The following is a 21193-nucleotide window of genomic DNA, read 5'->3' on the forward strand; positions in this document are numbered from 1 at the left end:
CCACCCCACCCCACACATGCATACACACACCCCACACACACACATACACACACCCCACACACAGATACACACACACCCACACACCCCACACACACACCACCCCACCCTACCCCACCCTACCCCACACACCACATACACACACCCCACACACACACCACATACACACACCCCACACACACATACACACACACACCACACCACACCACCCCACCCCACACGCTACATACACACACCCCACACACACACACCGTCACACCACACACACACACCCCACACGCACACACCCCACAAACACACACACCCCACACGCACACACCCCCCAAACACACACACACACACACACACACACACACCACACCACACCACACCACACCACCCCACACACACACACCGTCACACCACACGCACACACCCCACAAACACACACACCCCACACGCACACACCCCCCAAACACACACACACACACACACACACACACACACACACACACACACACACACACACACTTTCTCTCACTCACTCACTCTCCACACCCCCCCACACACCACACACAACTTAGAAACACCAAAGTCACTTGATTCCAAACAATTGATTGATCATTACAGAATGTCTCTCTAACGTTTCCTACTCCCTCTCCTCTCCCTTCCTCTTTTCACTACTTTAACTCCCTTTTCCCTCCCTCCTTCCAACTCTCAGTCCGCAATAAACACCCATATCAGAATCAGGTTTATCATCACTCACACATGACATGAAATCTGTCTTCTTTTTACAGCACAATACATACAATTGCTATGGTACTGTGCCAAACTCTGAGGCAACCTAGCTATAGTTATGTGCCTAAGGCTTTTGCATAGTACTGTACATATAATAAATAAATCTGAATCTGATTCTTAGAGGAATTGACAGCTAAGATGCACAAGTTTCCTCTGCTGGAGGATCTTGAAGAACAGATAAAGTCTTAGGGTAAGAGATCAGTTATTTAGTTGGAAAAAGAGCAATTCCTTCACAGAGTTCTGGATCAAGAGAATGATCAGTTTATTACTACATGCTAATAGAATCAGAGCACGTGATCAGACAGAAAAGAAGTAGAGTATTGATTTATTATGTGCAAATTGACTACTATATCTTAATTATGGTGCTACATACTACATGCTAATTGATTACTGAGTTGCTACAATTGATTACTACGTGCAAATGGACGAGAACATAAAACTTCGACCCACAATGTTTTGATGACCACGTAACCTACTCTAGAAACTGCTTAGAATTTCCCTAGTTCATAAGGCCTCTATTTTTCTAAGCTCCATGCACCTATCTAAGAAGCTCTTAAAAGACCCAATTATATCTGCTTCCACCACTGCCAGTGGCAGCCCATTCCATGCACCCACCACTCTCTGTGTAAAAAATGTACCCCTGACATATCTTTGGTATCTATTTCCAAGTACTTTAAAACTATGCCCCCTCATGTTAGCTATTTCAGCCCTGGCTATCCACACGATCAATGCCCCTCATCATCTTATACACCTCTGTCAGGTCACATTTCATCTTCCATCACTCCAACCTCCATGCAATACAAACCGTCTGCAACCACCTTTTGTCCTCTGTGTGCAAGCCAATTCTGGATCCACAAAGCAAGGCCTCCTTGGATCCCAAGCCTCCTTACTTTCTGAAGAAGCCTTGCATGGAGAACCTTATCAAATGTCTTACTACACCACATCCACCTTCATCAATGTGTTTTGTTACATTCTCAAAGAATTCAATCAGGCTCATAAGGCACGATCTGCCCTTGACAAAGCCACGCTGACTATCCCTAGTCAGATTTTGTCTCTCTAAATGCTCATAAATCCTGCCTCTTAGGATCTTCTGCAGCAAATTTCCCACCACTGAAGTAAGACTCACTGATCTACAACTCTCTGGGTTATCTCTACTCCCTTTGTTCAACAAGGGAACAACATCCACAACCCTCCATTCCTCCGGTACTTCTCTCATCCCTATTGATGATGCAAAGATTATTGCAAGAGGCTCAGCAATCTCCTCCCTCAATTCCCACAGTAGCTTGGGGTACATCTTGTTCGGTCCCAGTGGCTTATCTGTAAGTCATCCCCACAATGGCCAAGGTCTTGTGAATACTGAAGCAAAGTATTCATTAAGTACCTCAGCTACCTCCTCCAACTCCATGCACGTGTTTACACTATCGCACCTGATTGGTCTTATTCGCATGTGTCTTATCCTCTTGCTCTTCACGTACTTGTAGAATGCCTTGGGGTTTTCATTAATCCTGCTCACCAAGGCCTTAGCAAGGCCCCTTCTGACTTTTCCAATTCCATTCTTAAGCTCCTTCTTAACAACCTTGTAACTTTCTAGACCTCTAACAATACCTATTTTCTTGAACCTTTTGTAAACCTTTCTTTTCTTCTTAACTAGATTTTCTACATCCTTTGTACACTATGGTTCTTTTACCCTACCATCCTTCCCCTGCTTCATTGGAACATACTTATGAAGAACTCCATGCAAATGTTCCCTGAGTATATGCCACATTTCTGCCATGCATTTCCCTGAGAACATATGCTCCCCATTCATGCTAACAAGTTCCTGCCTGATGGCCTCATATTTCCCCCTACCCCAATTAAATGTTTTCCTAAATTATCTGCCCCTATCCCTCTCCAATGCTATGGTGAAGGAGATAGAGTTGTGGGCACTACCTCCCACCTAGAGGTCTGACACTTGACCAGGTTAATTACTCAATACCAGATCAAATACAGCCTCTCCTCCAGTTGGCTTATCTACATATTGTATCAGGAAACCTTCCTGAACACACTTAACAAACTCCACCCCATCTAAATCCCTTGTGCTAAGGAGACGTCAATCAATATCAAGAAATGTATGGTCAGACAGGAAGAATAGAGTATCAGCCATGAACTCTTTGTGCAAGCAGCAACTGAAGGGCTGAATGGCCTATGTTTCTATAGATATTAACAATCCTCTTTCATTTCCCACACAGAGGTGAAATATCAGCGAAGTGCTCCCAAGGTTAAAATTAGGAGTATGTGGTTGTGAGAGGTTGGAAGGCAGGTATTGGGGCATGATAAGTGAATCATTATTTCATCTTAGTGACAGTACTCGCGTAGTAATGAACAGGGGTTTCAGGCAGCAACTTTGCTGGAGACTAACAAAAATAGAAACTGCTACTCAGCAGGTCAGGAAGTGTCTATAGAGATAAAAACAGTTGATGTTTCCGGTTTTCTGGAGCCTTTATTGGAATCCTCCAGCAAGCTAGCCACAGTAAGTTATAGATTCTTAGAGCTGTGTAACACAGAAACATCCCAGCTGGCCTGTGCTAATCAAGGCACTTGTCTAAGCTGACCCCACTTGTAGCATACACAAAGTGATGGTGGAACTCAGCAAATCGGAAGCATCTGTGGAAAGGAATAAAGAGTTGATGTTTTGGGCTGAGACCTTCATCAGGATTTCACTTACCTGCATTTGGCCCACATCCCTCTAAACCAGGGGTTTCCAACCATTTTTATGCCATGGACCAATACTATTAATCAAGGGGTCTATGGATCCCAAGTTGGGAACCTGTAAGACCATAAGATACAGGGTGCAGAATTTGGCCATATAGCCCATCGAGTCTGCTCTGCCATTACATCACAGCTGATCTATTTTCCTTCTCAGCCCCAACTTCCTGCCTTCTCCCACCATCTCTTCATGCACTGACCAATCAAGTATCTGTCAACCTCTGCTTAAATATACATAAAGACTTGTCTTCCACAGCAACAAATTCCACAGATTCACCACTCTGGCTAAAGAAATTCCTCCTCATCTCTGTTCTAAGAGGACACACCTCTATTCTGAGGCTGTGTTCTCTCCTTGACTCTCCCACCATAGGAAACATCCTCTCCCTATCCACTCTATCAAGGCCTTTCACCATTTGATAGGTTCAATGAGCTCACCCCTCATTCTTCTGGCTTCCAGTGAATACAAGCCTAGAGCCATCAAATGCTCTTCATATGACAACCTGTTCAATCCTGGAATCATTTTTGTGAAACCCTCTCCAATGTCAGCACATCCTTTCTTAAATAAGAGGCCCAAAACTGCACACAATACTTAAGGTGAGGCCTTACCAGCGCTTTATAAAGCCTCAACATTGTATCCTTGCTTTTATATTTTTGTCCTCTTGAAATGAATGCTGACATTGCATTTGCCTTCCTGACCACTGACTTAACCTGCAAATTAACCTTTAGGGAATTCTGCACAAGGCCTCCCAAGCCCCTTTGCGCCTCAGATTTTTTTTGATTTTCTCTCCATTTAGAAAACCCTTGCTCTAAACCTTCCAACAGCTTGCCGGGGTGGTAGAGTCAAGTACATTAGGGACATTTAAGAGACTCCTAGACTGGCAAATGTATGGCTATGTAGGAGGGAAGGGTTAGATTGATCTTGGTGTAGGTTAAAAGGTTGGTACAACATTGTGGGCCGGTAAGGTGCTATAATGCTCTATGTTTGAATGCCTTTAAGATGAAGATAAAGACTACTCTCTTACACGTTTTCCTTCCAGACTATCAAACGCACCATTGATAAAAAGACTGTGGAAGTCTACATCCTGTTCAATGAGGAGCTCTCTCGGGTGAATAAAGATCTGAACAGAAAGGCCATCTACTTGCCTCCGCAGATGCCACGATATGCTGGCCAGGCGCACTGGGCACGGACTCTCCGCCGGCGCATTGAGAGGTCCATGGAGGTGAGCTGGATGTTAACATTCGGACAAAGCTGCAGATGCAAAGAAAGCTGGAGTCCCTAAAGTGGACAAACCATGACATCGTGGATACTCTTCAGTCCATGGTGCCCAACAGCTTTGTGAAAGAACTCCAGTCATTCCTGGTCCCTGACCCTCATCTACATACGTGTGTGCACAGATGTAATGAAACACCTACTTCCATCAGCATCACAGGCACATCACATCAGATACACAACATTCACATGAAAAACCTCAGCATAAATTGAACACAAAATGGTGGAGGAACTCAGCATCAATGGAGAGGAGTAAACAGTCGATGTTTTAGGTCAAGGCCGTCAGGACTGGAAAGGAAGGGGGGGAGAAGCCAGAATAAGAAGTTGAGTAGAGGGGAAATAGTACAAGCTGAGAGGCCAGGTAAGGGAGAAGGCAGATGGATGGCTCCTTCTCCTCCCCCAACCAACCTTTCCTGGCTTCTACTGCTTTCTTTCTCAGTTTGAGTTATCCAGCATATCCAGTGTATGTTACTTTGGATTTCCAGCATCTGCAGAATCTCACGTGTTTAGCTTAAGCATAATTTTTACAAAAAAAAACAGAATTAGAATTAAAAAGATTCAAAGTCTATACTATGTAAAGTGATCAAAGTAGTTATAGTGTTGCTGAACTATTATTAGAATTGTGTCAATTGGTTTAAGAACCAAATGATTGATGGATGGTAGCTATTCCTGAACATGGTGTAGGACCTTCAGGTTTTTTTATCTCCTGCTCGATGGGAATTGTGGAAGATGGCGTAGCCCAGATGATTTGATGATGGGTGTTGCTTTCTTGAGGCAGTGTGTCCTATAGATACTACCGGAAGTGATGTGCCTGTGATGTGTTGGGAAGAGTCCACTACTCTCTGCAATTTCTTACAATCCTGTGCATTCAAGTTGCTGTACCGGACTGTAATGCATCCAGTCAGGGTACTTTCAAAAGTACATCTGTAGAAGTTTGTTAAAGTGTTTGGTGACAAGTAGAAGCTCCTTTAACTCCTAGGAAAGAAAAGATGTTGGCTTGCCTTACTTGAGCTTGTGTCTACATGCATGGCTCAGGGACAGGTCAACTGATACGACATTGTTATTTCTCTGGAAATTCAACTCCACAACAGGCTGAGTCAGAACTGGTAGATACACTTTGTTTGTCAGCTACTTTGACAGGTAATAAAATGTTAATTTCATATCATTCTTTCCTTTGTAATCCACAGTTTCTAGCACAAGCTACCTCCCTGCCCAAAATTGGACTGGGAGATGAGTCAATGGCATTCTACAAGTCACTGGAGCAGTCACTGGATGAATTTGTGCGCAAGACCTTCACTGAATGGACTGTCAATGTGGACCGGGAGAATATAAAACGTTTGGAGAGACCTCTGATGGTTCGAACTAATGATGAATATGGCCGACTCAGCGTAAACTTTGACATGTCAGTTTTTGGTAGTTACTGGGAAAGATGGGGAACAAGGTGGGACTAATAGTGTGTGCCAACTAATCAGAGGTGCCATCATGGACAAACCCCAGGGACTGATTACAGTACAGCTGTGGATATGGTGTATATGGACTTCAGTAAGGCTTTTGATAAGGTGACCAATGGTAGTCTTGTCCAGAAAGTTATGAGACATAGTATCCATGGGGACTTGGCTACATGGACTGAAAAATGGCTTGCCCACAGAAGGCAGTGGATGATAGTAGGTGGAGCATTTTCTGCCAGGAGGAGGGTGTTCTTCGGGGATCTGTTTTGGGACCCCTGCTCTTCGTGATTTTTATAAATGACTTGGATGAGGAAGTGGAAGGTAGTAAGTCAGTAGTGCAAGTTCAAATTCAGTTTATTGTCATTCATCAGTGTGTATGCATACCACCAAATGAAACAACGTTCCTCCAGACCAAGGTGCACAACACAGTACATACAACTCACACACATAACACACAATTTACTAGTGGTAATATTCTAACGGATAATAGGGTGCATTTATGACACAAGTTAAAAAGTAAATTGTATAGGCTCTTTATATATGATAAGACCTAGGTGGTGGCAGGAAACCAGAGATTACCTCCCCGCTAATCTTCCTCCTTGCACTTATACCTGCAAGCGGCCTAAGAGCTACACATGCCCATTCACCTCCTACCTCACCTCCATTCAGGGCCCTGACAGTCCTTCCAGGTGAGACAACACTTCACCTGTGAACCTGCTGGGGTTGTCTGTTGTGTTTGGTGCTCCTGATGCAGTCTGCTCTACATTGGTGAGACCTGTCGTTAATTGGAGGACCAGTTCTTTGATCGTCTCTGCACCATTTGTCATATGTAGGACTTCCTGGTGTTCAAACATTTTAATTCCCATTTCCACTCCTATGTGATGGTCCATGGCCTCTTCTTGTGAGATCATCCTCGGGTTGATGAAGCAGCACCTTATATTTCATCTGGGTACCCTCGTGAATATCAATTTTTTTTTCCTTCTGGAAAGTAAATTCCATGCCCCTTCCCTACTTCCTATTCTGACCTTTTACCTCTTTTCTCCTGCCTATTACTTCCCCTGGGTCCCTTCCTCCTTCTCTTTCTCCTGTGGTCCACTCTCCTCCAGCTATTGACCCTTCCCATTCACTTGGCTTTACCTATCATCTTCCAGCTAGCCTCCTTCCCCTCTCCTATTCTTATCATTCTAGTATCTTCCCCTTTCCTTCTCAGTCCTGAAGATGGATCTCGGCTCGAAAAGTTGACCATTTATTTGTTTCTATAGATACTGCCTGACCTGCTGAGTTCCTCCAGCATTTTGTGTGTGTCATCACCCTTTGAATTAGCTTAACTGGTTTAATTAGTAATCAGAGAACCAGAGATGAGGGCTGGGAGCAGCTTTGTTTGCACCAGGGATGTTATTATCAACAAGGCCTAATGTGTTCTCAACAAAGTCAACATGCTGATAGAGTTTAATATGCTGACACAAGGGTTGATGGTGGTGTGGTTCATGTTGAAGGTGAATGCAAATATATTTCACTGTATGTTTCTCTGTACACATGACAGATAAACTTGAATATTGAAGGTTGCTGTAGGTTACAACAGATCATTGGCAGAATGCAGAGCTGGGCTGAGAAGTGGGAGTTGAAGTTCAACCTGAAAAAGCTTGAAGTGATTTCAAAGGTTTTCAAAGCTTGCAGAGGGATTTGGACCAGTTGGAGGAATGGCCTAAAAAATGGCAGATGGAGTTTAATGTGGACAAGTGTGAGGTATTGCACTTCAGAAGGTCAAACCAAGGTAGAACATACAAGGTAAATGGTAGGACACTGAGGAGTGCAGTAGAACAGAGGGATCTGGGAATACAGATACATAATTCCCTAAAAGTGGCGTCACAGGTATAAGACATTGGTGAGACCGAATTTGGAGTATTGTGTGCAGTTTTGGTCACACAATTACAGGAAGGATATTAATAAGGTTGAAAGAGTGCAGAGAAGGTTTACAAGGATGTTGCCGGGACTTGAGAAACTGACTTACAGAGAAAGGTTGAATAGGTTAGGACTTTATTCCCTGGAGCGTAGGAGAATGAGGGGTGATTTGATAGAGGTGTATAAAATTATGATGGGTATAGATAGCGTAAATGCAAGCAGACTTTTTCCACTGAGACTGGCGGAGAAAAAAACCTGAAGTCATAGGTTAAGGGTGAAGGGGGAAAAGTTTAAAGGGAACATTGGGGGGGCTTCTTCACGTGAGTGGTGGGAGCGAGGAATGAGCTGCCAGATGAAGTGGTGAATGCGGGCTCACTTTTGCCATTTAAGAAAAACTTGGACAGGCATATGGATGAGAGGGGTTTGGAGGGATATGGGCCAGGTGCAGGTCAGTGGGACTAGGCAGAAAAATGATTCGGCACAGCCAAGAAGGGCCAAAAGGCCAGTTTCTGTGCTGTAATGTTCTATGGTTCTATTATTCACTTTGGAAGGTCTAATTTGAAGGCTGAATATATAGTTAATAGCAGGATTCTTACATGTGAATGTGTGAAGGAACCGGGAGATCTTGGAGTCCAAATCCATAGATCCCTCAAAAATGCCATGCAAGTTGATAGGGTTGCTAAGAAGGTTTATAGTGTGTTTGCCCTCAGGGGACTGAGTTCAAGAACTATGAGGTAATTTTGCAGCTGTATAAAACCCTGGTTAGACCACACTTGGAGTATTTTGTTCAGTTCTGGTCACCTTATTATAGAAAGCAACACATACATCAAGCTGGAGGAACTCAGCAGGCCAGGCAGCATCCGTGGAAATGAGCAGTCAACGTTTCGGGCCGAGACCCTTCCCATCCTCCCCCCACCTTCTTTATAGGGCCTCTGCCCCCTCCCTCTTCAGTCCTGATGAAGGGTCCCGGCCTGAAACGTTGACTGCTCGTTTCCACAGATGCTGTCCTACCTGCTGAGTTCCTCCAGCTTGTTGTACGTGTTGATTTGACCACAGCATCTGCAGTGTACTTTGTGTTTATTATAGAAAGGATGTGGAATCTTTAGAGATGGTGCAGAAGAGATTTACCAGAATGCTGCCTAGATTAGAGGGCATGTCATATGGGGATAGGTTGAGCTTTTCTCTTTGGAGCAAAGGAGGATGAGGGGTGACTTGATAGGAGTGTATACGATGACAAGTGGCAAAGATAGCATGGATAGCCAGAGACTTTTTCACAGGGCAGAAATGGCCAATACAAGGATGCATAATTTTAAGGTGATTGGAAGAATGTATAAGTTAGAGGTAGTGTTTTTACACAGAGAATTGTGGGCACATAGATCACGCTATCAGTGGTGGTGGTGGAGGCAGACACAGTATGACATCTAACAAAATCTTAGTTAGGTACATGGATGATAAGAAATTGGAGGGCTATTTTTGAAAGGATAGGTCAGATTGATCTTTAAGTATGTTATAAGGTTGACACAGCATTGTGTGATGAAGCACGAGCACTGCCCTGCGGTGTTCAATGTTTTCGATTTTCTTCTATCTTCAGTGGCCTCATTATCCAGCCAAAAAGCTAGTGTATCTTATCTGACTGTACTATCTGTTGTCTGGTATTCTTCTTGGGTGTTCCATGGGCAAAAGTGGAATGAAAATTAGAGGCATGAGAGAGGAGCTGGCCAAAATTGATTAGAAAGGAACAGTAGCAGGGATGAGAACAGAGCAGCAATGGCTGGAATTTCTGGGAACAATTCGAAAGACGCAGGATATATACATCCCAAAGAGGAAGAAGTATTCTAAAGGCAGGATGATGCAACTGTGGCTGACACGAATCCAAAATTCAACATAAAACCAGAGAGGGTATATAATAGAGCAAAAAGTAGTGGGAAGTTAGAAGATTTGGAAGCTTTTAAAATCCGATAGAAGGCAACTAAAAAATCATAAAGAAGGAGAGGATGGAATATGAAAGTAAGATAGCCAATAATATTAAAGAATTTCTTCAGATATATAAAGCGTAAAAGAGAGGCAAGAATAGATATTGGACTGCTGGAAAATGATGATGGAGAAGCAGTAATGGGGGACAAGGAAATGGCAGAAGAAATGATTAAGTGTTTTGCATCAGCCTTCACTTTTGCAGTATGCCAAAAGTTTGAATGTCACCAGGCAGAAATGAGTGAAATTGCAGTTGCTAGGGAGCAGGTTCTTGGGAAACTGAAAGGTCTGAAGGTAGATAAGTCACCTGGACCAGATGGTGTACACTCCAGGGTTCTGAAAGAGGTGGCTGAAGAGATCATGGAGGCATTAGTAACGATCTTTCAAGAATCAATTCATTCTGGCATGGGTTCCAGAGGAATAGAAAATTGCAAATGTCGTTCCACTCTTCAAGAAGGGAATAGGCAGAAGAAAGGAAATTATAGGCCAGTTACTCTGGCCTCATTGGTTGGAGTTGATTGTTAAGAGGTGGTTTCAGGTTACTTGGAGGCACATGATAAAACAGGCCACAGTCAGCATGGTTTCCTCAAGGGAAATGCTTGCCTGACAAATCTTTTGGAATTCTTTGAAGAAATAATAAGCAGGATAGACAAAGGAGAATCGATGAATGTTGTGTACTTGGATTTTCAGAAGACCTTTGACAAGGTGCCATACATGAGGCTGAGAGCCCATGGTATTATGGGAAAGATACTGGTATGGATAAAACATCGGCTGATTGGCAGGAGGTAAAGAATGGGAATAGAAGGAGCCTTGTTGGCTGCCAGTGACTAGTGGTATTCCACAAGGGTCTATATCGGCACTGCATCTTTTTACGCTATATGTCAATGATTTGAATGATGGAATTGATTGCTTTGTGGACTCGTTTGCGGATAACACAAAGATAGGTGGAGGGGCAGGTAGTTTTGAGGAAATAGAGAGACTACAGAAGGACTTAGGCAGTTTAGGAGAATAGGCAAAGAAGTGGCAGATGGACTACAGTGTTGGGAAATGTATTGTCATACACTTCGGTAGAAAAAATAAAAGTGTAGACTATTTTCTAAATGTGGAGAAAATACAAAAAAACTGAGTTGCAAATGAACTTGGGAGTCCTCATGCAGGATTCCCTAAGGATTAATTTGTAGGTTGAATCTGTGGTGAGGAAGGCAAATGCAATGTTAGCGTTCATTTCAAGAGGACTAGAATATAAGAGCAAGGATGTAATATTGAGGCTTTTTAAAGCATAGTTGAGGCCTCACTTGGAGCTTTGGGCCCCTATCTAGGTAAGAAATTTCTGACACTGGAGAGGGTTCAAAGGAGGTTCACAAAATTATTCTGGGATTGAAAGGCTTGTCATATGAGGAGTGTTTGATGGCTCTGGGCCTCTACTCACTAGAATTCAGAAGAATGAGGGGTGACCTCATTGGAAGCAATTCAAATATTGAAAGGCCTCAATAGAGTGAATATAGAGAGAATATTTCCTATGGTGGGGGAGTCTAAGAGCAGATGGCACAGCCTCAGAATAGAGGGGCATCCTTTTAGAACAGAGATGAGGAATTTCTTTAGTCAGAGAGTAGTGAATCTGTGGAATTCATTACCACAGGTGACTGTGTAGGCCAATTCATTGGGTATATTTAAGGCAGAGCTTGATAGATTCTTGATTGGTTAGGGCATGAAAAGGTTCGAGGAGAAGGCAGGAGATTGGGGTTGAGAGGGAAAAAGGATCAGCCATGATGAAATGGAGTAGACTCGATGGGCCAAATGGCCTAATTCTGCTTCTATATCTTACGGTTTTAAATTCCCTTTATGGTATAAATGCTTTTCCTAAATATAACTAAAAGTTGTCTGTGACAATCCTGATCAGCAGACATTACTCAAGAGAGAACGCTGCTAGTTGTGTTACTCCTCCTGCTTCTGTGCAGGTACCTGCTGGAGTTGTTTGATGAAATTCATTATTGGGAACGGTTACTTTTTGAGATCCCTCACTATGTAATGGAGATCTATCAGCGCCGGGAGGAACTCCGGAAACTCCGAGAGAGTGTTCTTTTGGTCGTGCGTGATTACAACAGGTCAGTGAAGACTCATTACTGTTTGATTGAAATTGTTAACCACGTGCCATCTGAAGAGGGAGTCCTATATTCATGGCTGTAGATTCATAATGCAATCTTGCCAACGTTTGTTGTCTATTTTTCAAGCCATTTTGGCCTGGCCTCCTCTTACACCTCTTCCTCCCGCTACCCGTTATGTTCTCCCTGTGAGCACATGGGTTTCCTCCGGATACTCTGGTTTCTTCCCACATCCCAAAGACATATCAGTTAGTAGATTAATTGTGCAGCACAGTTTGGTCGGGGCAGAAAGACCTTTTACCATGCTAATAAATAAAATAATATGTAACAATCTGAGGCATGGGGAGAGAGCAGGGAGGAAAACTGATTGTCAATGGTTCAATGTATCCAATTAATATCAGAGAATGTATGCAGTATGCAACCTGAAATTCTTACTCTTTCCAGACATTGACAAAACAGGAAAAACACCAAATAATGAGTGACTGGAAAAGCATTAGAACCCCAAGCTGCACCTCCCCTTCCATGCACAAGCAGCAGCAAAGCATCAACTCTTTCTTTGTCCCTCCCCTCCCTCAACAGCCTCCCTATCACCTACTATGTGAACAATAGCAAAAGTACCAAAGAGACCATGATGGAAACTCCTGTTCACCCAATGGTTCAACATACCACAGACTCTCTCTCTCTCTCTCTGGCTAACAAGGGGGAGAGAAGGATCACTCCTGCCACAGCAAGAGGGGAGACCAACAGCTCTCTGTTTTGATCTTACAGCATTGTTTGTAATTTCGAGTTCCCTGACTTGAGAATTGACAGCAAACTCAACATCGAGAGAGATAGAGAGAGTGCGGTAGACTGAGTGCAGAGGCCTCTGACAGCTCTGTCAATGTTCCGATCTCCTTCAGTTGATGAACCTGGCTTGGAATTGAGTCCACAAGGCTGCACCCTAAACCGCATATCTTCCAAGCTGCTCCTGGAGATATCAAAAATAGCTGCTTGTGAACTTCAAGAGCAGGAAGCCACCTGCTCCCATGGCTTCAAGTGACCCTGATTGGGGGCAGAGGCTAAAAAGGTGCTACACCTTGCCCGAGTGTGACCTGCAGGCTAGTGGAGAGAAGTTCCTTAAAACTTTGGTAGAAACAGCCTGTATCTCCACCCCACCACCCAATTTGCAAGTTAGGTGTCTGATTGCTCAAGGTTCAATTCCCACCCTGCTCTATCAGGGCTACACTTTTCTCTGCTTCCCAGCAGTATCTAGTGACTCTTGTAGGAAGTGTTCATCCTTGATGTCCCTAGGCAAGACTGGCAGACACCTTAATACTACCCCAAGTTCACCATCTGAAGCTTAACCACAACTTTAAATTTAAATGTCAAATTGTATACAGCAAACTTCATGAATTCCACAGTGACAAGAGATCTGTGGAAAGAAAAGCAGGGTTAGGGTTTCAGGCCAAAGACACTCCTGAGTCCAGGGCCAAGATCTAAAGGCTCTATGAGGAGGAGAGATTGTACAGGTACAAGAAAGAAGTCCAAATTAGAATTGTATTTTTTTTTCAGCATCCTGGATGAGTTGACAAAGGAGCAAAGGAATCTCTTCAAAGACAGAATCAAATTCCTGGACATGAAAATTTCCCCAGGGTTGACCAAGCTTAAGTGGTCATCCAGAATCCTGTCGAGTTACTTCATTGATGAGTGCAGGCTGCAGGCCAGACAGGTGTGTATCTTGTTTGGGGTGGGATGCTTCTATTATCAGCTCCGTTTTCACTCTCTGCAGCCTGTATTGTCCAACAGAGGTAATTTTGAGGTCAAGAGTCCATCATATACTAAGAAACCTTTCATTAGTCTAACAACAGCAGGATAGAAGCTATCCTTAGGCTTAGTGGTATGTGCTGTCATGATTTTGCCTGATAGGAGGGTGGGTTGGTGAAGAGAGTGCCGAGGTGGAGTAGATTCTGTAATAAAGCACAGATATTGTAAAATCAGAAGTAAGAAGCCTGGGTCTTATCCTTGATTCAGATTTGAATTTTAAATCCCACAGAAAGGAAGTGACCAGAGCAGCATTTCTACACTTAAGAAATATTGCAAAGCTATGCCTGTTCCTGTCATGTAATGATTCTGAAAAAATAATTCATGCCTTTATAGTGAATAGACAAGATTACTGCAAACCTGCAGTAAAACCTACTGAAAATCTGCAGATGCTGGAAATCCAAGCAACACACACAAAATGCTGGAGGAACTCAGTAGGCCAGGTAGCATCTATGGAAAGCAGTAAACGGTCAACACTTTGGGCTGAGAGATGCTGCCTGGCCTCCTGACATTACTGCAATATACTTGTTACTGGCTTTCCAAAGGCAGCATTTGATTGAGTGTGGCGTCAAGGTGCCCTAGCTAAGCTGGAGTCACTGGGAATTGGGGAAAATCCTCCACTGGTTGGAATCATGTCTGACACAAAGAAAGATGGTTGTGGTGGTTGAAGGTCAGTCATCTCATCCTCAGGACATCACTGCAGGAGTTCCTCAGGGAAATGTCCGAGGACCAACTGTCTTCAGCTGCTTCATCAACGACCTTCCTTCCATCATAAGATCAGAAATGAAGATGTTTGCAGATGACTGCACAGTGTTCTGCATTATTTGTGACTTCTCAGACAGTGAAGCAGTTCATACTGTTACATATTCAGGCAACAATAAATATATGAGTTCGGCAAGGGTTTTTTATAACAAACAACGCGTTTATTAAACACAGAAAACAACCCCCCCAAAAGTAAACAAACACTAACGTAACCGGAAACAGTTGCTGTGTGGCAGCTCAAACAGTTCTTAAAGTGATATTGCAAAAACAGTTCTTTAAAGTGGTACTGCCAAAAGTTCGATATGCTCACAGTCCATTTAAAAAAGGAGAGACTTTATAAGACGATTTAAATTCTCTTTCACGTCGCTTTGCTTTGATCCCCGACGTCGAACTTCCCATGAAGAATTTACGAAACGGAACGGCTTAAAGGCACTGACCTTTCCTTCCTCACTATCTTCAATCCTTTCTGGTAAACCCAGGGATTAACGCGAAGATAGTCAACGAAATCCTTCCAAATAAGGATCAAACAAAGGTCGAAACCCATTTCACCGTAGAAAGCGATTCTCCTCGATCTTTAACTTCCGAACTTTGATCTTCACTCTCCACTAATTTCTCGAACTAGCAGAATCGTAAAGAACCTGCTGGCAATGACCTTTTAAACTTTAGGCATTAGATAAAGCTTCATCTTTCAACTAATCTGCGTCATCACATAAATCACGCAGTGGCATGAAGTCAACTTGGCAAATCCAGCCACGAACTGCCCCTCCTCACAGGGTGGGGTCTTCCTTTTATAACCTGTAAAAAAAAAAACAACCTGTCACATGATCTCTACTGGCGGGAAAATGACGTCACTCCACCATCACAAGACCATTACCTCAAGTCCAGTATAGCTTCAACCCCAGTCACGTGACAAGGGCACCACTGTCATGTGTCATGAGTACGTAACAATACCCAAATGCTGTAGGTCCTGGACAATATCTAGGCTTGGGCTGACAAGTGGCCAGTAACATTTGAGCCAGGCAATGACCATCTCCAACAAGAGAGGCTCTAACCATGGTCTCTTGATATTCAGTGGCATCACCATCACTGAATCCCCTACTCTCAACATCCTGAAGGTTACTATTGACAGGGAACTGAACTGGTTTAGCCATATAAACGCTGTGGCTATAGGTCAAAGGCTAGGGATCCTGCAGGGTGTAACTCACCTCCTGACTCTCTAAAGCCTGTCCACCATCTACAAGCCTCAGGTCAGGAGTGTAATGGAATACTCACCACCCGCCTGGATGAGTGAACACGCAAGAAGCTTGACACCATCCAGTACAAGGCAGCCCCTTCCTCAAGCATCCAATCCCTCCACTATCAATGAACAGTTGCAGTAGTGTGTACTATCTATAAGATACACTGTGACAACGCATCAAAGTTCCTAAGGCAGCTCCTTCCAGACCCACGACCACTACCATCCAGGACGAGAACAGCAGATAACTGGGAACACCACCACTTGGAAATCCCCCTCCAAGTCTCTCATCATTCTGACTTGGGAACATATCACCGTTCCTTCATTGTCACTGGGTCAAAATTCCCTCCCTAACAGCACTGTGGGTGTACCTACACCTCAGAGACTGTAGCGGTTCAAGAAGGCAGCTCATCACCACCTTCTCAAGGGCAACTAGGGATGGGCAATAAATACTGGCTTAGCTGGCAACACCCACATCATCAATCAGAATGCTGCTGCTAGACTCTTAACTAAAATTAGGATGAGGTAGCATATCACTCCCATCTGAGCTTCTCTGCATTGGCTTCCTATATCTTCCAAGATTATTTTTTAAAGTTCTCTTATTTGCTTTTTAAAGCTCTTATTGGTTTGTGAGTACATTTCAGAATTGCTTTTATTTTATAATCCTGCTCGAGCTCTCAGATCTTCTTCTGCTGGTCCCTTAAATTTAAACAATCTCCCTCAAAAGATAACTGGCAGGTCAGCTTTTCCGATCTACACTCCTAAACTGTGCAATTCAATGCCTAAAACCGTAAGGGATACAGACTCAGTTGACACTTTTAAATGCTGGCTCAAAACCTATTTGGAAACTGCTTTCAACTAACATTTTTGTCTTTTATTTTCATGTTTGCACTTTATCCCTTTGAACTAAATCTTCTGTATGAATAATAAACTATAAATAAATTATTATTTTTATTACTATTATTTCACTTGCATAAAGAGTTGAGTTAATACCCGAATTTGAATGTGAGTAGAATTGTGAATAAAAAGATTACCATTAGGTCTATCAAGGACCATGTGAAACACAATACAGGCTGCTCATTCCAAGAGAAATGAAAAGATTTTTGTGATATGTTCCTGTGGAGACTGCCGCAAATGCATCACTGAGTGTAACAAACATATCCCTTTGAACGGGGTCTGTCTCAGTAAACCAGCGGTCCTGTTTTATGTGAATTGCAGCCATTTGCTGCTTCAGTGGGGAGGGACTCCATTTCCATCCATTTTCAGGATGTGATTCCCACATCTCTAGTAAAAACCTTGAAATTCTATGTAATAAAAGTGTCCTGTGATTTATTAGGCCTCCTGAAGTCCGCAGCTATGAGTTACTCTCAGTTTACCGCAAAGAAATAAAGATGCCGCTTTTCTATTGTGTTCTCCATCCTCTCAGGATACCTTGAAGTGCATCTTGGCCAAGGAAACATTATATTTCTGCTGTAATATGGTACACACAATAACCTTGCTGTGTACGGCAAACTCCCAGAAACTGCAATGTGATAATGACCCGATAATCTGTTTAAAGTCATCAAGCCACACAGCACAGAAACAGGCCTTTCAGCACAATTTGTCCTTGCCGACTGTGTTACCTAGCTAGTCCACAGCTCTCTAAACTGCTCCTATCTATGGCAGAACATGTTTACCGTCAAGGAGAAGGTATAGGAGCCTGAAGACATGCACTCAACATTTCAGGAACAGCTTCTACCCCTCCACCATCAGATTTCTGAATGGGCAATGAATCTATAAATACTACCTCACTATTTTCTTTCCTTCTGTTTTAACTTCTTATTTAGTTTAATATATTAGATGCAATGTATATATTTATTGTAATTGATAGATTCTTAAAATTATGTATTGCAATGTACTGCCACAAAGCAACAACTTTCATGACATATGACAGTGATATTAAACCTGATTCTGATTCAGACTCTTCTGTTGCTGATGTGCCCACCTCCACTCCTGTTTCTGGTAGTTCATGCCAAATATGCACAATTCTTTGCACGAAGAAGCTCCCCCTAAGTCCCCTTTAAATCTTTTGCCTCTAATCTTAAATGTATTCCGCCATGCTTTTAAGCTCCCTCTCCCTGGGAAGGACTGTGTGCTTTCACCCTGTCTATCTCCCTCTATCCCTCAATTTCCTATGTCCCAGGGAATAAAATCCTAATCTAGACAACTTCTCCTTGTAATTCAGGCCCCCTCTGAGAAAAGTTTCCTCTTAAATATTTTACTTTTCACCCTTAATATAAGACTTTAAGGATGGTGGAGTAGAGATTGTCTCTACCAAAGGAGGGTGAAAGTGCTCCTTCCCTCCATTAGACTGCAGGTCATTCTTAGACAAGATGTAGCACCTACTTATCCCCCTGCTCAGGGTCAGTTGAAGCCATGGGACAGGTGGTGGATGGTCGTTTGAACAGGTGATGTATATCACAAGTCCTGGTTATAAGATCACTGACGCCAGGCACACAATCTCTGAAGGGTAATGATAACAGCTGGGGTCACCTGTTTTGGAAAGATGTTGCCCCAAAGAAAGCAATGGCAAACCATTTCTATAGAAAAATTTGACAAGAACAATCATGGTTATGGAAAGACCATGATCGCCAATGTCATATGACACAGCACATAATGATGATGATATGTCTTCTAGTTCTAGTCTCGCCCAACCTCAGTAGAAAAGCCTATTTGGAGTTACCTTCATAATTTATATACCTCTATCAAATTTCACTCCATTCTCCAATGCTTCAGGTAATAAAATCCTAATCTATTAAACTTTTTACTAAAACTCAGGTTCTCACGTCCTGGTATCGTCTTTGTAAATGTTCTTATTAAAAATAAGATTTTCGATCTTATTGTTTATGTCTGTACCTGGCCATTAACTAAAACCTTGCCTTGTTGCAACTCCCACTCTATTGTCCTCAGTCAGGGAAAGCAGTGATATGTGCTTGCTGATGTTAAAGAACCCTGAATGTTCCCTTGCTCCTGAGCAGCTGCAGCTGACGTTTGATGAGTACAAGGCCGCGAGTCTGCAGATCCAAAAGTACGCCTACCAAATGAGTGACTTGCTGCTGGTGCACATTGACAGCAAGCGCACATACAGCGACAGGGACTTCCAAGAAGCACAGCATGCCCACCAGGAGCATGTCCAGTCCAAGCTCCTAAACATACACAGCGAGATTGTAGCTATCATGCGACAAACGTACCTTGTCTTCAAGAATGATGGATATGAGGTGAGTTTCTTTAACTCATTCCCCAGACTCTTTTCCTCAGCATAAGCTCCCTGCTGTCCTGAGATTCCAAAGCCATGGGGGGTGGGGGGAGGGGGGAGATGGCTTCTAGCCACTGTTATAAAGATGAAGAGATTTTAAGATTAGTTTTATTTGTCACATATATAACAAAACATAGAGTGAAATGTGTTGTTTGCATCATATCAAATCAGGGAGGATTATGGTGGGCAGCCTACAATTGTTGCCACACTTCTGGCACCATCATAGCATGCCCACAACTTACTAGCCTGCATATTTTTTGAATATGGGAGGAAACTGGAACGCCTGGAAGAAACGCTGGTGGTCATGGGACGAATGTACAAAATCCTTTAGGCAATGGTGGGAATTGAATCCCAACTGGTGATCGCTGGTTCTATAAAACAGTTGCCCTAACAGTTACGATCCCATGCTGCTATAAATTATAGCAATAGACAATCCTGCAGGACCTGTGAACAATCCTGTCCAATTTGGGAATAATCCCGCCCAATTTGAGAATAATCCCTCCCAACCGGAGAACAATCCAATCCAACTTGGTATTGTTAGCTCATCATGATCAGGGAGATGAGGAAAAGGAAAGTTTAGAGGACACATGACACAACCTCCGGAGTAGACAAGATTCAGATTTATTTATCACGTGTGCATCAAAACATAGAGTGGAGTGCATTGTTTGTATTTACAAACAACACACTCGAGAGCCTGTTGGGGAAGCCTGGAAGTATCACCACGTATACCAATGCCAATATAGCATGCCCACCAAGTTTGGCACACAATATATGACACAACAAGCAACAAAGCATTAAAGGCAATACAAGCTCTGTTCCTCCCTCCCACCCAAACTCTCAGTCCTCCAAACACAGGGTTTTTTGCACAATTTGCACAATCAGGGCTCTGGCCATCTTGCATCCACTTCCAGAATTCCTGATTATCTCTCGGGCCTCGATCATTGGCCTCAACAACTGGACCTGCCAGTTACCAAACACTGGGCCTCAATCTCTGGACTTTCCAATCATAGGAACCCAGCACTAGCCCTCAAACTGCAGTCTCACCAATTTGCATACCCATGGGAACAGTGGACCTCATGTCCCCTGCCTGCATGGAACTCCAAATCTGGAAGCCACTGACACACTTGGGAACAGGGTACCCCAGCACTCACCCACACTGGTCTACCCACCTGACATCAACTGCTTTCGGAATGCTGTTGCTTTTATTGTTTGTACACTTTGTGTTTTCTCTTTCTCTGTGCATTGAGTGTTTGTTGGACTTTTTTTTAAATGGGTTCTTTTGGGTTTCTTGTTTTGTGCTGCATTTAAGGAGATGGATCTCAAGGTTTTTCAAGCAATAGTAAATCAAGGCAACTGGATTTGCTGTGTTGTCTGGATAACTTTTTGCCATTCATCTGCGAGGCTTCTTCCGTTCTGATCCATGGTGGGTAATATTCCAGCTTATAAATTCTGTGAGTTGTTTAAAGGTATAGCAATTATATGAGGGTTGTTACGAGTCGTAGAGAGGTTCATTTGTCTTATCTTTGCATGAATGACAGTGTGAACTGTTGTGGAGACACTGGGATAGAGACGTTAAGACTGCATCGTAAGTATTGAATTGAATTGATTCTATTTCTTACATCCTTCACATACACAAGGAGTAAAAATCTTTACAGTACATCTCCATCTAAATGTGCAAAGTGCAATCATAGTAATTTAGAATAGTTTATGATAAATAGAAGTGCCAATGTAACATAGAAATACACTCAAATCAATGTGAGTTAATCAGTCTGATGGCCTGGTGGAAGAAACTGCCTGTTGATCCTGGTTTTTATGCTGAGGTACCATTTCCTGGATAGTAGCAGCTGGAATAGATTGTGGTTGAGATGACTCAGGTCCCCAATGATCCTT

General features: G+C 43.1%; 1 protein-coding gene across 1 annotated transcript in view; it reads left to right on the top strand.

The window, feature by feature from the left end:
- dnah2 (dynein, axonemal, heavy chain 2) overlaps positions 1–21193 on the top strand; it is a 462789-nt gene that overhangs the window by 166780 nt on the left and 274816 nt on the right. The window contains exons 13-17 of the mRNA XM_059975314.1: positions 4557–4739; positions 5977–6191; positions 12069–12215; positions 13764–13920; positions 19026–19265. Coding sequence (XP_059831297.1) covers positions 4557–4739; positions 5977–6191; positions 12069–12215; positions 13764–13920; positions 19026–19265 — 942 coding nt within the window. The remainder of the gene's footprint in view (positions 1–4556; positions 4740–5976; positions 6192–12068; positions 12216–13763; positions 13921–19025; positions 19266–21193) is intronic.

This window comes from Hypanus sabinus, chromosome 7, assembly GCF_030144855.1.
Source record: "Hypanus sabinus isolate sHypSab1 chromosome 7, sHypSab1.hap1, whole genome shotgun sequence".
Taxonomy (NCBI): domain Eukaryota; kingdom Metazoa; phylum Chordata; class Chondrichthyes; order Myliobatiformes; family Dasyatidae; genus Hypanus; species Hypanus sabinus.